This window comes from Tarenaya hassleriana, unplaced genomic scaffold (assembly GCF_000463585.1).
Source record: "Tarenaya hassleriana unplaced genomic scaffold, ASM46358v1 Cleome17, whole genome shotgun sequence".
Classification (NCBI taxonomy): domain Eukaryota; kingdom Viridiplantae; phylum Streptophyta; class Magnoliopsida; order Brassicales; family Cleomaceae; genus Tarenaya; species Tarenaya hassleriana.
This window is the reverse complement of record NW_010965122.1, coordinates 443,856-455,587: the sequence shown is the minus strand read 5'-3', so window position 1 is coordinate 455,587 and position 11,732 is coordinate 443,856. Positions and strand designations below refer to the sequence as shown.

At 43.0% G+C, this 11,732-nt stretch overlaps 1 protein-coding gene and 1 long non-coding RNA gene across 3 annotated transcripts; one reads left to right on the top strand and one right to left on the bottom strand.

The window, feature by feature from the left end:
• Window positions 1-6,102: 6,102 nt before the first annotated feature.
• On the bottom strand, window positions 6,103-8,918 carry LOC104809857. Of its 2 annotated transcripts, XR_771217.1 has the most exons (4): window positions 8,785-8,918; window positions 8,511-8,586; window positions 7,860-8,400; window positions 6,103-7,473 (listed from the first exon to the last, which is right to left on the bottom strand). It is a non-coding gene; the product is annotated as an uncharacterized LOC104809857 (long non-coding RNA). The 2 variants fall into 2 exon arrangements; XR_771216.1 differs by lacking the exon at window positions 6,103-7,473 and having other exon boundaries at window positions 7,562-8,400.
• Window positions 8,919-9,085: 167 nt separating this feature from the next.
• LOC104809856 (uncharacterized protein At3g43530-like) lies at window positions 9,086-10,368 on the top strand. The gene is made up of 2 exons (XM_010535947.1): window positions 9,086-9,500; window positions 9,907-10,368. Exons 1-2 carry the CDS (start codon window positions 9,411-9,413, stop codon window positions 10,225-10,227), a joined length of 411 nt encoding a protein of 136 aa, XP_010534249.1. The 5' UTR covers window positions 9,086-9,410; the 3' UTR covers window positions 10,228-10,368.
• The last annotated feature ends 1,364 nt before the right edge of the window (window positions 10,369-11,732 follow it).

Here is an 11,732-nt window from a genome sequence, read left to right as displayed (position 1 = left end):
TCTGTTCTAGGACGTGGCTAGGGCTTTTTTATAACCCTTGGGCGGCTCCCAAGAGTCCTATTCCCATTCAGATGCTGAAAATCGCGAAACAGGGTTTTAGACTGGATCCGAACCGATTCCAAGTGGATCCAGACCGGATCCAGATTCCTGGGGTCGAATTCTGCGTCCTTGATCCGGACCGATTCCAGCCGGAATCGGCCCTGCGCTGGCAGTTTTCTGGTCTTCACGATTTCGCTCGTAACTTTCTGCTCCGGTGTCGGATTTACGCGATTTTGGTGTCTACGCGAAGCTCTTGAAGTGCTCTTTCCAATGGTATAGGTCTCGCACGATTTGGACCTCTGTAGAGAAAGTTATTGATGTCGCAACATGAGTATCTCATCCGGACTTCTCCTTGAACGCTCCAATTAGTTCCTTTTCGAGTCCAATCATCTCCGAAACCTGTAACTCTGCAAAACTAGAGCACAACCGGGTTTTGTATCCTAACACGCCTAGAATGCCTATGAATGCATGTGATTATCCTATAAAACCTAGACAAACTCTCATCAAAATATAGAGAAGAATAGGAGTTATCATAGATCCTCATGGGCTTATCAATACCCCGGTAAGAAGCTTCAGCTTGTCCCCAAGCTGGAAATGGGGAAACTGTCCATCCAAGAGTTCCGCTTGTTCCCACGACGCCTCATGTGGTGGTAGATCAGTCCAGTCAACCAAGACTTCCAAAAATCCATCCAGGTTATAGCGGAAATCCAAAACAGCAGCTGGCTCCAGCGACACATGCAAGCTGGCAGAGAGTGTCTTGGGAAGGGCTGTCGGAGAGTAGTGACTTCCCTTGGCCTGTTTCAGCTGCGAAACATGAAAAACCGGGTGAATACGAGCGTCTGCCGGCAGCTTAAGTCGATATGCAGCCAACCCAACCCGAGCTTCAATCTCAAACGGACCATAAAAACGCGGTGATAATTTCTGATTGCTGCGTCTGGCTATAGATTGATGTCGAAATGGTTGTAACTTCAAAAATACCCACTCCCCCACTTGGAATTCCTGAGCACGCCTGGACTTATCAGCCATCTGCTTCATTCGATTCTGCGCCGCAGCCAAATTATGTCGCAACTCCACTAGCATTGCGTCACGTTCCAGCAAATCTCTTTCCAGCTCGAAATTGGCCATCGATCCTAGCTCAAAACGGATCAGATTTGGTGGATCTCTGCCATAGACTGCCTTGAATGGAGATGTCTTGAGGGAAGTATGATAAGATGTGTTGTACCAAAATTCCGCCCAAGTCACAAACCTTGCCCAAGTTCGAGGATGAGCACAGGCATAACAGCGCAGGTAGGTTTCTAGACAGCGGTTTACCACTTCGGTCTGCCCATCCGTTTGAGGGTGGTAGGCCGTGCTGAATTTCAACTTTGTCCCCACTAAGCGGAACAACTCCTTCCAGAAATGGCTGATAAATATCTTGTCGCGGTCTGAAACAATTGAACGTGGATAGCCGTGCAACCGAACAATCTCCTTAACGAAGACCTGTGCGACTCGGGTGGCGGTGAACGGGTGTTTTAAGCAAATCAGGTGAGCGTACTTGCTGAGGCGATCTACAACAACCATGATAACATCAAATCCCTCAGATTTGGGTAAACCCTCAATAAAATCCATCGATATGTCATCCCAAATACGCTCTGGAATTGGTAACGGCTGTAACAATCCCGCCGGCGCCAAGGTGGAATACTTGGACTGTTGACAAACTCGACATTCAGCCACATATTTCTGAATGACCCCCTTCATTCCCTTCCAATAAAATGTACCCTGAATCCGCTTAAGAGTCTTCAACATTCCCGCATGTCCGCCCATGGGGCCATCGTGAAACTCATGGAGGATCACTGGAATAAAGGACGAGGTTGCTGGAATTACAAAACGATCCTTGAATAGAAGCGTACCTTGTCTGATGTGGTACCCCATTGGAGCCCCTTGCTGCTCGATGAGTTGCTGGAAGATAGACTTGAGGGCTGGGTCAGCCTCAACCTCGCTCTGTAGCTGATCCAATTGCAACACTGACGGAACAGACAAAGCCAACATGGCTGATAAAGTCGACATACCCGGTGATCGTGGAATGCGGGACAGTCCATCGGCCGCCTTGTTCTGAATCCCAGGTTTGTAAATGATTTCAAAATCATAACCGAGGAGTTTCGAAAGCCACTTCTGATATTCCAGGTTCACTTCGCGTTGGTCAAGCAGAAACTTCAGCGCTTTCTGGTCCGTGTGCACAACAAAATGTCGGCCAAGGAGATAGTGACGCCAGCGTTGAATCGCGAAGACCACAGCCATGAGCTCGCGCTCGTAGATGGGTTTTAGCTGGTCTCTGGGGGAGAGGCAATGGCTGTAGTACGCGATAGGTCTACCTTTCTGCATTAATACCGCCCCCACCCCATGGCCCGACGCATCAGCCTCCACAATAAAAAGATCCTTGAAGTCTGGCAACTGAAGCACGAGGGTATCCATCATTGCTGCTTTGAGGTTGTCAAATGCCTGAGATGCGTCGTGAGACCACTCAAAACTGTCCTTCCGCAGTAGGTTGGTAAGCGGTCGAGCCAATATTCTATACCCTCGGACAAATCTTCTGTAATATCCCGTCAGACCTAGAAACGCTCGTAATTCCCGGATTGTGGTTGGATAGGGCCAATCTCGCATGGCAGAAGTCTTAGCCGGATCTGTCATAACACCTTGGTGATTTATGATGTGGCCCAAATACTCCACTTGTCTTCTACCAAATTGACATTTCTTTTTATTGGCAAACAACTTGTGAGTATGTAGAATTCCTAACACTTCGCGCAGATGGAGCAGGTGATCAGCCAAGGACTTGCTATACACCAGAATGTCATCGAAAAAAACCAACACGAATCTGCGGAGTAGAGGCTGAAAAATCTGATTCATGGTTGCTTGAAACGTTGCTGGAGCGTTTGTCAACCCAAACGGCATCACCAGAAACTCATAGTGCCCGTCGTGAGTACGAAAGGCCGTTTTAGGCACATCAGCTGGCTTCATTCTGATTTGATGATAGCCGGAGCGGAGGTCGAGCTTGGAAAAAATTGTGGCACCGAACAACTCATCGATTAATTGGTCGATGACCGGAATAGGAAATTTGTCGGGGACGGTGGCCTTGTTTAAGGCGCGGTAGTCGACACAGAACCGCCAACTGCCATCCTTCTTTTTGACCAATAGAACCGGGCTGGAGAAAGGACTATTGCTCGGCTTGATGATTCCCGCGGTCATCATCTCTTTGACCAACTTCTCTATGGCTTCCTTATGGGCATGTGGGTACCGATAAGGCCTTACACTGATAGGCCCCGCTCCTGGTGCCAATGAGATCCCGTGATCGTTCATCCTCGACGGTGGGAGGCCTGCCGGTTCGGCAAAGATATGAGCAAACTGTGGAAGTAGCTGTTCCACAATTTCAGGAGCATCCTCCTCGACACACTCCTCCCTAGCAACTGGACAGACTTGAATGATATATCCCTCCTCACACATGGGCACTGATTTTATTAAAGAGCGCAAAGTAACCAATGAGTGTTGCAGATGAGGATCGCCACGTAACGTCATCGCCGTTTTGCCAATCGTGAATCGCATTTCCAGGTGTTGGAAATCCATCTGAAATTTCCCTAGCGTACGCAGCCACTGAACCCCAAGAATGACATCTGTTGTTCCCAAATCCAGCGGGAGAAAATCTGCCACAATTTCCAGATGTTGAATCTTCAAAGCCACAGCTTTACATATCCCTCTGGATTGGACCGTGTCTCCTGTACCCAACGAAATGCCATAGTCCGCCGTCAGAGATGGCCGCAGACGTAGCCTGTCGAGTATGGGAAGAGCAATGAAATTATGGGTGGCCCCTGTGTCGATCAGAACCACCACCGGACAGTCCTTGATCAGGCCGGCTATCCGGAGAGTTGTCGGAGAAGTGACGCCAATAGATGACTGAAACGACAGCGCTGCGAACTCCGCCGAATCCATGAGCTTCGCTGCGTCTGGCCCAAAGTCCTCCTCTGGAATCAGCTCGAATTCACCCTCCTCTTTGACCAAAATCACTTGTAGTTCCCGGTTCTTGCAGCGATGCCCCACCGCCCACTTCTCATCACAGCGAAAACAGATGCCCTTCCGGCGCTTGTCATCGAGGTCGGCATCCGTGAATCGCCTGAAAGGGGGACGCGTAGCAACCAAATGGTTACTGGGCCCAGAACTAGATGGGCCTGACGTGACGTTAGGGTTTTGGTCTTGTCTGCGATTTGGGCCGAAGCGCCCAGGCCCAGGAGCTGGGAGGGATACGATACGAAAAGGAGATGCGGACGAAGCTGGCGATACCCTCCCCTGACGCGTGTCCCCTGATTTGGCCGCCGGTACGCACATCGGGCTCACATCAAGGCGCAAAGCCGTCTTCATCGTCTGTTTGAGACCCTGGGGGTCCAGAGCTTCCAACAACACCCGTACCTCAGAGCGGAGCCCCAAGATAAACGCCGCCTCTAGCATTGATTCCGGCGTTTTGGGAATCTGAGGAAGCAGCTCCTCGAAATCCCTCAAGTACTCCAACACAGACCCCGTTTGTTGCAGTGACAGAAGTCGTGTACCAACCTTTCCCATATAAATGTCCGCAAATCGTTCCAGGAGCCGAGATTTGAAGTCGACCCAGTCCGTGAATGGCGCTTGCTCGTTCTCCCAGTCAAACCAGTTCAACGCCTCACCATCGATACTCAACATGGCAAGGGAAAGTCTATCCTGATCGCGGATGGCCCCAAACTTGAAGTATCGCTCAGCTCTTACAATCCACCCTGCAGCATTCACCCCCTCGAAAACGGGCATCTCTAACTTTTTCAAGGTGAGGTCATTACCTTGCAACAGCGAAACTCGGTTGTCATCCACCAGCGGTTCTGGAAGGAAACCCCCAGGAAATAAGGAAGGCTCCGATGTCGGCGGGTCCAGAAACACTGCCGGCAGCTTGCCTTTGTCACCCCTCGGAAGTTGGCTGCAAGATGACTGATCGCCCGACTGCACCGGAGGAAAGACTGGTCGCTCCACCGTTGTTGGTCGTTCCATCATCGAGCAAAGTTTCTCCACCATCTGCCCCATTGCTTGGAGCTTGCTGATATCGTGTTGAATCTGAGAAACACTGCCTTTCATCTCCCCCAACGATGCTTCAAATCAGTTCCTCATCTCGCCCATTGTCTGCTCAACCCTGCTAACGCGGTTGTTGACCAGCTCTTCCACTTGTTCCATCTTGTGTTTTTCCTTTGGAGGCATTAGAGGATCGGTGCTCTGATACCAGAATTGATAGGATGTAATAGTAGGTTTAGATAAAATATAACCAACTGTATTTCATCAAAGAAGAAATACAATCAAACCAAGAGGCATACCTCTCTATTCCCAGAATAAGATTCAAGTTCAAAGATAACTTTCCAAAAGAAAAACAAGGAAATAATATAGCCGCTCCTCCTGCTAACAAACTGCTGAGGTGTCCTTCTGCAACAAATCCCCCAGCACGTACAGGGTGTGTCAATAACGGTTTTGGCCTAGGTAATCATTCCTTGCGCTGGTGCCTCACTTCCAGTGGAATCTTCCCCTCTGCTGCTGTGGTCCCCCCTCCCTGCGCCTTGGGCCGCTTCTTTCTCTCTGGGCCTCCTTTTCTTCCTGGTGTAGACCCTCATGGGCTTATCCAGGAAACTCTAGAGTATTTAGATATTCAACGGGGTACAATGCTTGCCAATCAGTTGTTGGAGCGCTATCAATTCCAATGCTGTCTGAGCTCAGATATTCTGTAGTTTGTCCTGGAATTTTGGAGAGCAGAAAGGCATTTATTTCATCAACAGTCTCGTCTCTGGGTGTTAAGATTGCCCGTTCTTTAAGGTACTGATGATCTAAATATGAGTTTAGAAACCGTGGATACGCAATTGTTGCAAGTACTGACAGAGGGTCATCTGTACTTTGTAGCATTAAGGCTTTGTCCATTATAATTCGATCTGCTTCAGCTAGTTCATTAGGATTCATATCTCTATTATGAGTCGTCCCGTTTCCAACTAGTAAGATCCATTCTGCAAATTCTTGTTCAGCTCGGTTAAGTCAGGCGATTGTAGCTGGCGGATTCTGGGTTTTCTGGTTCGACGGGAAAAGGAGACGGAGAGCTTCGTCTCTTCAGCGCTGTCAGGACAGAGATTCTGCGTCGGCACTTGTAATGCAAAACTTGCGTGTACAAAGAAATATCTTTGCAATATACGATCATTTATTTTTGCTTATGCATGGTCCAGATACATGTAATATATTATCGGTAGCAAATCTTTCTTCAGGTCATCTGCGTGTTTAATCTTTAGCACCATTTATGATATTTCTTTGTAAGTTTGAGCTCGAACCACAACTGAACTCGAATGTACCGTTTTTTGTGTAAGGTAAATTTCTATAAATAAATGGTAACGATTCGTCTTTACATCAGCCAGTTATAAGAACCGGAGTTTCCAAAATAAATGGATTCCATGATTGGGACTTGAGCCTCTCTGTGGAACAGAAAAAACCTTTGGAAGAATAAAAGAAGAAACCTAAGTTTGGTGTCGTTTTGATTCCACCAGACCAGGATTGGATTCCTCTGTGTTTGGCTTCCGGTGAGACAGCAGGATGTTCCGGATTAGTGATGTCAAGCCTCCGGCATAATTCTTCCTTTGTCGCTTGTGTCCGAGCAAAGCAAATATCCGTGCATTTCGTTCCCCTATATGAGGGAGATAGCTACTTGTAGAAAGAGCTTCCCTATTATCATTCTGTGTTCATTCCTCACATGGTTCGGGTCGGAGAACCATTGGAGGCAGTCTTGGAGTGTAGTCGGCGGGTTTGTCCAGCAGCAACCTGCAAAGTGCTTCCAAAGACATTCGAATAAAAGGTGGGAGTGTGATTCCACACCTTCTTGGTGTAGTATGCAGATAGTATCCGTAGTTTCTCCCTGCCGAACTAGCTTGTTTCTGGTTGGTAATCTATTGAGGAAAGCCTGTCATATAGTAAAAACATATCGAGGAACACCTTGTCGAAACCATACCAGCCAATGCCATGGAACAATTGGGTGAGTACTTCTTAGTTGCTTCCATGTCTTTGATGCCGAGACAGCTACTGTGGAAAGGTGGACTAATAGTGCTTCGATGTTGGGTGTGCGTGAAGCAGACCTGAAATTGTGTACGTCCGAATCTGGTTCTTGATCACGTTTCAGCTTTCAGACCCTTCTCTGTTATTTAGAATCAGATTCGACGAGTCATTTCTGTTAACTTATATGCTTCTTTTTACTCTTTCAGATGTTCTTCGCTTTCTTCGGGTCTGAAATGATGCAAGAAATTGAGCAGATGGGTTTGTCCCTTGGTTGGAATTCAATCCTCGGACTTAATTTTTGAGTTTCTTTCTAAAAAATACCGAGTCTTCCGTCTTGACCTCTCTTGAATCTTTCTCTCTCTCATTGAATCTCGTCTGCTCATTGAAAAGATCACAAAAAGATGGAATTAGCCATGCCTTTAACACTCATGTTGTCTGATTATCTCAAATGAGTTCGAGCTCAAACTCACAAAGAAATATTTTAAATAGTGCTAAAGATTAAATACACAGATGACCTAGAAAGTCTGATGATCTGAAGAAAGATATCATCACAAACATGATCCACAAAAATATACATGTAACGAATGATCTGCGATTGAAAAAAGACCATATACTATCTGCGATCACAATCTCCCCGTTTTTGGACCCAAGAACAACTTCTTCCAGCCATCGGTCGGGATATGCTCGCTGATAGAGTAGATAAAAGTTTGCTCGCTGATAGAAAAATGACAAAGAACAAAAGACAATTTTTCAATTTATACCTTGTAGAGAAATGGACCGTTGCCATTTCCAAAGTTAAAGATCTTGCAATCTATTGACCTGCAAGTTTGGGGCATATGAAATTGCAGCGGTACCATGTAACACTATAACCGTTGCTGAATAACCTACCAGAGACGAATTTAGCAAAACATTTCATGCTTCCATCATGCATAAGCAAAAAAGAATGATGCAGTATACCCGATTTTTTCCTTATAACGGCCCGATTATTCCCTTTTTCTCTTCGGGATTGAAATAATGATCGTTTAGGACATGTAGGGCACGCTCTGAACGTGTTATTCACGTCCATTCCAGATACAGAATGGATGATCACACTCGATCATTGTCCCATTCATAATCAACATCATTTTGCAAACTACCGAGCTGAGAGGAGAGGGCTACAGGTTCACATTCACAGTCAGTGCTTAGTGACCGCCAAGTGCCGACTGTGACGAGGATATTAGCCACTGAGAAGAGCTAACAACATGTTCAAATCCGAATCTACTTCCATGGAAACAGATCCCTGTTTTAATAGAATGGGCAAATCTATAATGCAACAAAAAATAATAATCAGTCTTTCATGAACCTGCTTCAACCAATTCTAAATCAAGGGATGAAGAGAAAGGAAGAAGAAACTCAAGAGGGGATTGCGTTACATTATTCGAGTAATGGGAATATTCGCCATGCTCCCCTTTCAAGCAAGCGCCTTGGATGAAGAACTTGCAGAGAATCCTAGAACCAAAAAAAAAAAAAGGAAACGATGAAACCAAACTTCAATCAAATCCCACACTTCTCATGTTGTCAGATCAAACTTTCGTCGATCAGAGAAATTCCAGACTATTAGAAATCGAATAGAATCCTACGGAACTATCAACTCAAAAAACAGAATCCCCCATGCAGAAAAAAAACAATCGGAAGAATCCAATTCACCTGTTGGACATTAGGGATTCGCCCAGCAAAATAGAGTCGGAAATCAGTTTCAGAAACAGAAGAAATTATACGCGGAAAAAGGGGAAAACCTCCATTTTTTTTTTTGGAAAAATCACTCAAATGACACACTTGCTCGCGGCCTTTTTTCTCAAATACACTATCTGTCGCAGTAATTTCAGGGATACACCTGAAAAATATAAACAATTAACAAATGACTTCTAGTGCACGTGTAATACTTACAGAAAAGAGAGGGGGGAAATCTGTCGATAAAGATGGTAAAAAGGGGGGAAATCTGGAAAAAAAAACCCTAGCTTTTTACCGTCACAGAAAAGAGAGAGAGAGACGCAGAAGGCGACTCAACCGGAAATCGAGCGACTCGCCGGAAATCTTGCAATCCCGTCAGAAATCGAGCAACCCAGTCAGGAATCAAGCAACCCAGTCGCTTCTTCTCACTCGATTGAAACCGAAGAAGAAGATGTTGCTTTTTCTGACGAAGGGTGTCATCTTTTCAACCGTCTGAAATCGGTAAGTTCGGGAGGTTCAACTGAAAGCGAAACCGATAACCGAAGGAAGGAAGACAAGAACGAAGGAACGCAAGGTATCTGGACCGAAGACGAACGAAGGAAATGGAGTCTCGGTCGTCGAGTGAGGGAGATTGTTCTACTGGCGCAGATGCTTCTCCTGAAAAATCAACGAAAGCTTCTCCTGAAACACATGTAAGATATTTCGATTTGAGTTTGAATTTAAGTTAAATTTGTATAAAAATTAGGTTTAAGTTTTCATTTTAAAAACAATTTTATCTGAATGAAATACAAAGCGCGAAATCAACTCTCATTCAAATATTTAGAAGATTAAAACATAAAATTTGAATAGTCTTTGATACGAAGTAGTAAATAAAAAATCATTCAGATTGTAATTTAATTAGATTTTGCGAATTGGCTGATACGAAGTAGTAAATAAGTAATAGTAGTGAGTTCAGTTTTCTTTCGAGTTATGAATTTTTGTTGTAATTACATTGTAACTTAAAATTTGGGAAGTGTCTGATACTAAGTAGCTAATACATAATGGTAGTGAATAAGTTACGAAATCTGTTATATATTTAATGAATCTGTGTTATTGCAGATGTATGATATACCGAAAGCAGAATTCTATTATGAATTCGATGACATGAACAAGATTGCGGTGAAGTTGTCATCAAAATGTTTTCATATAGAAGCAGTGGAATATTTGGAGAAGTATTTGACTGAGGAGGAAATGAGGTATTTCACGGAAGAATCGCCATTTAGGCACATATTTCACATGAAGAAGAAGCAGTCGCTGAAAATGAGTGTAATGGTTGCACTCATTAATCGGGCAGTGAAGACGAAGAAAGATGATGAGTTATGGTTCGTCATTAACGGCTGTCCTATTAGAAGAGGTGGAGGTCGTGGACAAAAATCATGAGTTTGGTTTGAGGAAATATGACTTGAACTTGGTTTTATCACATGACTTGGACTTGGTTTTATCATATTATGGTATTTTCTATTTGAAGACATTATGTTGTTTTATGTTATGTTGTTTTGTAAAACATTATGTTATTTTGGTATTTTGTATTATGTCTAACATTATGTTATTTTGGTATTTTGTATTATGTATAATGTTATGGTATTTTGTATTACTTGAAGACAGGTTGATTTGGTTAATTTGGAAATCGTAATTTATGAAAAACGTCTGTTGCGATTTATTAAAAAGTAAGTCGTAATAGAGTAGTTGCTTTTTTTCAAAAAATAAGTCGCGATATTAAAAATTAAATCGCAATATGAAAATGTAAGTCGCAATCTTAAAAAGTAAGTGGCAACAAAAAAGTAAGTCGCAATATGAAAAAGTAAGTCGTTATTGATGGAAGAAAAGTCAAAGTAATCATCTGACACGTGGATCCATGCTAAAAATTTCTATTGCGAAAATATATGTAACTGTAACTTAAATACGACTTACAGTAGTCGTATTAATATATATACTTGTAAATTTTACTAAATTTTTGGTCGATAAATGACGAAAACATACCAAATAAGTGTTTTAAAATGTTTTATAGGTACAAATTAAGAAAATAAAGATTTTTAAATTTTTTGTCATGTAAATTAGAAAATACTCCTATATGTGTAAGAAAGATTATGATGTGGTTTGATCCAAAGTTGATGATTTTACATAAAAGTATTTGTATTTGATTGTAAACTCAATTTTTCCACTTAAGAAGACAATATTAAGTTCATACATATGAATTGTAAATTAAAACTCGTTTTATTTAACCTTTTTTTGGACATTATCATCGAATTTCAAAAATCGTAATGTATCCGCATTTAAGTTGCAAAATATTAGTTTTGGTTTATAATAAGACAAAAACTTACTTTTTTGACATGTCAGATTTTGGTTTTTCTAAATTATTTTTTTACTTGCTTTTCTGATTGTGGTCAAAACGAAACTTGTTGTTGATCATTTTTACTTTTTTTCACATGTTGCTTTTTTACAAATAAAGAACACACGTTGCTTTTTTCACATGTTGCTTTTTTATAAATAAAGAACACACGTTGTTGATTATAAAACTTACTTTTTTATAAATAAATTTCTAAGATTTTGTTTTCAAGTCCAAAAGGTCGCAACATAGTTACGATTCAATAGTTCACAAAAAGTCGTTACAGTTATCAGATGAAATATACATACATCAGTTTACATTTCATCTCCTAACTGTATCTCCATTGCTTTTCCCGTCTTCTTCCTTTTGTTTGACTGTGTCCCATTTGAGTCATCTGAATCACATGGATTCATCCTTGATCTTCTTTTCTTTCGCCGTTTTTCTCCGGCACTTTTGATTCGACTCGTTATCGGTCGACCAACACCTCGTTGCAATAATCAATTCATTACCAAACTGAGTCGTATCTTCAACTGCAATATCACCAGTTGCAATAATCAAT

Bases quoted from the DNA above. Each gene is read 5' to 3' on its own strand.
- LOC104809856 (XM_010535947.1), top strand. From the start codon at position 9,411: ATGGAGTCTCGGTCGTCGAGTGAGGGAGATTGTTCTACTGGCGCAGAT. The intron at 9,501-9,906 runs GTAAGATATTTC...GTGTTATTGCAG, and splicing joins AAGCTTCTCCTGAAACACAT to ATGTATGATATACCGAAAGC.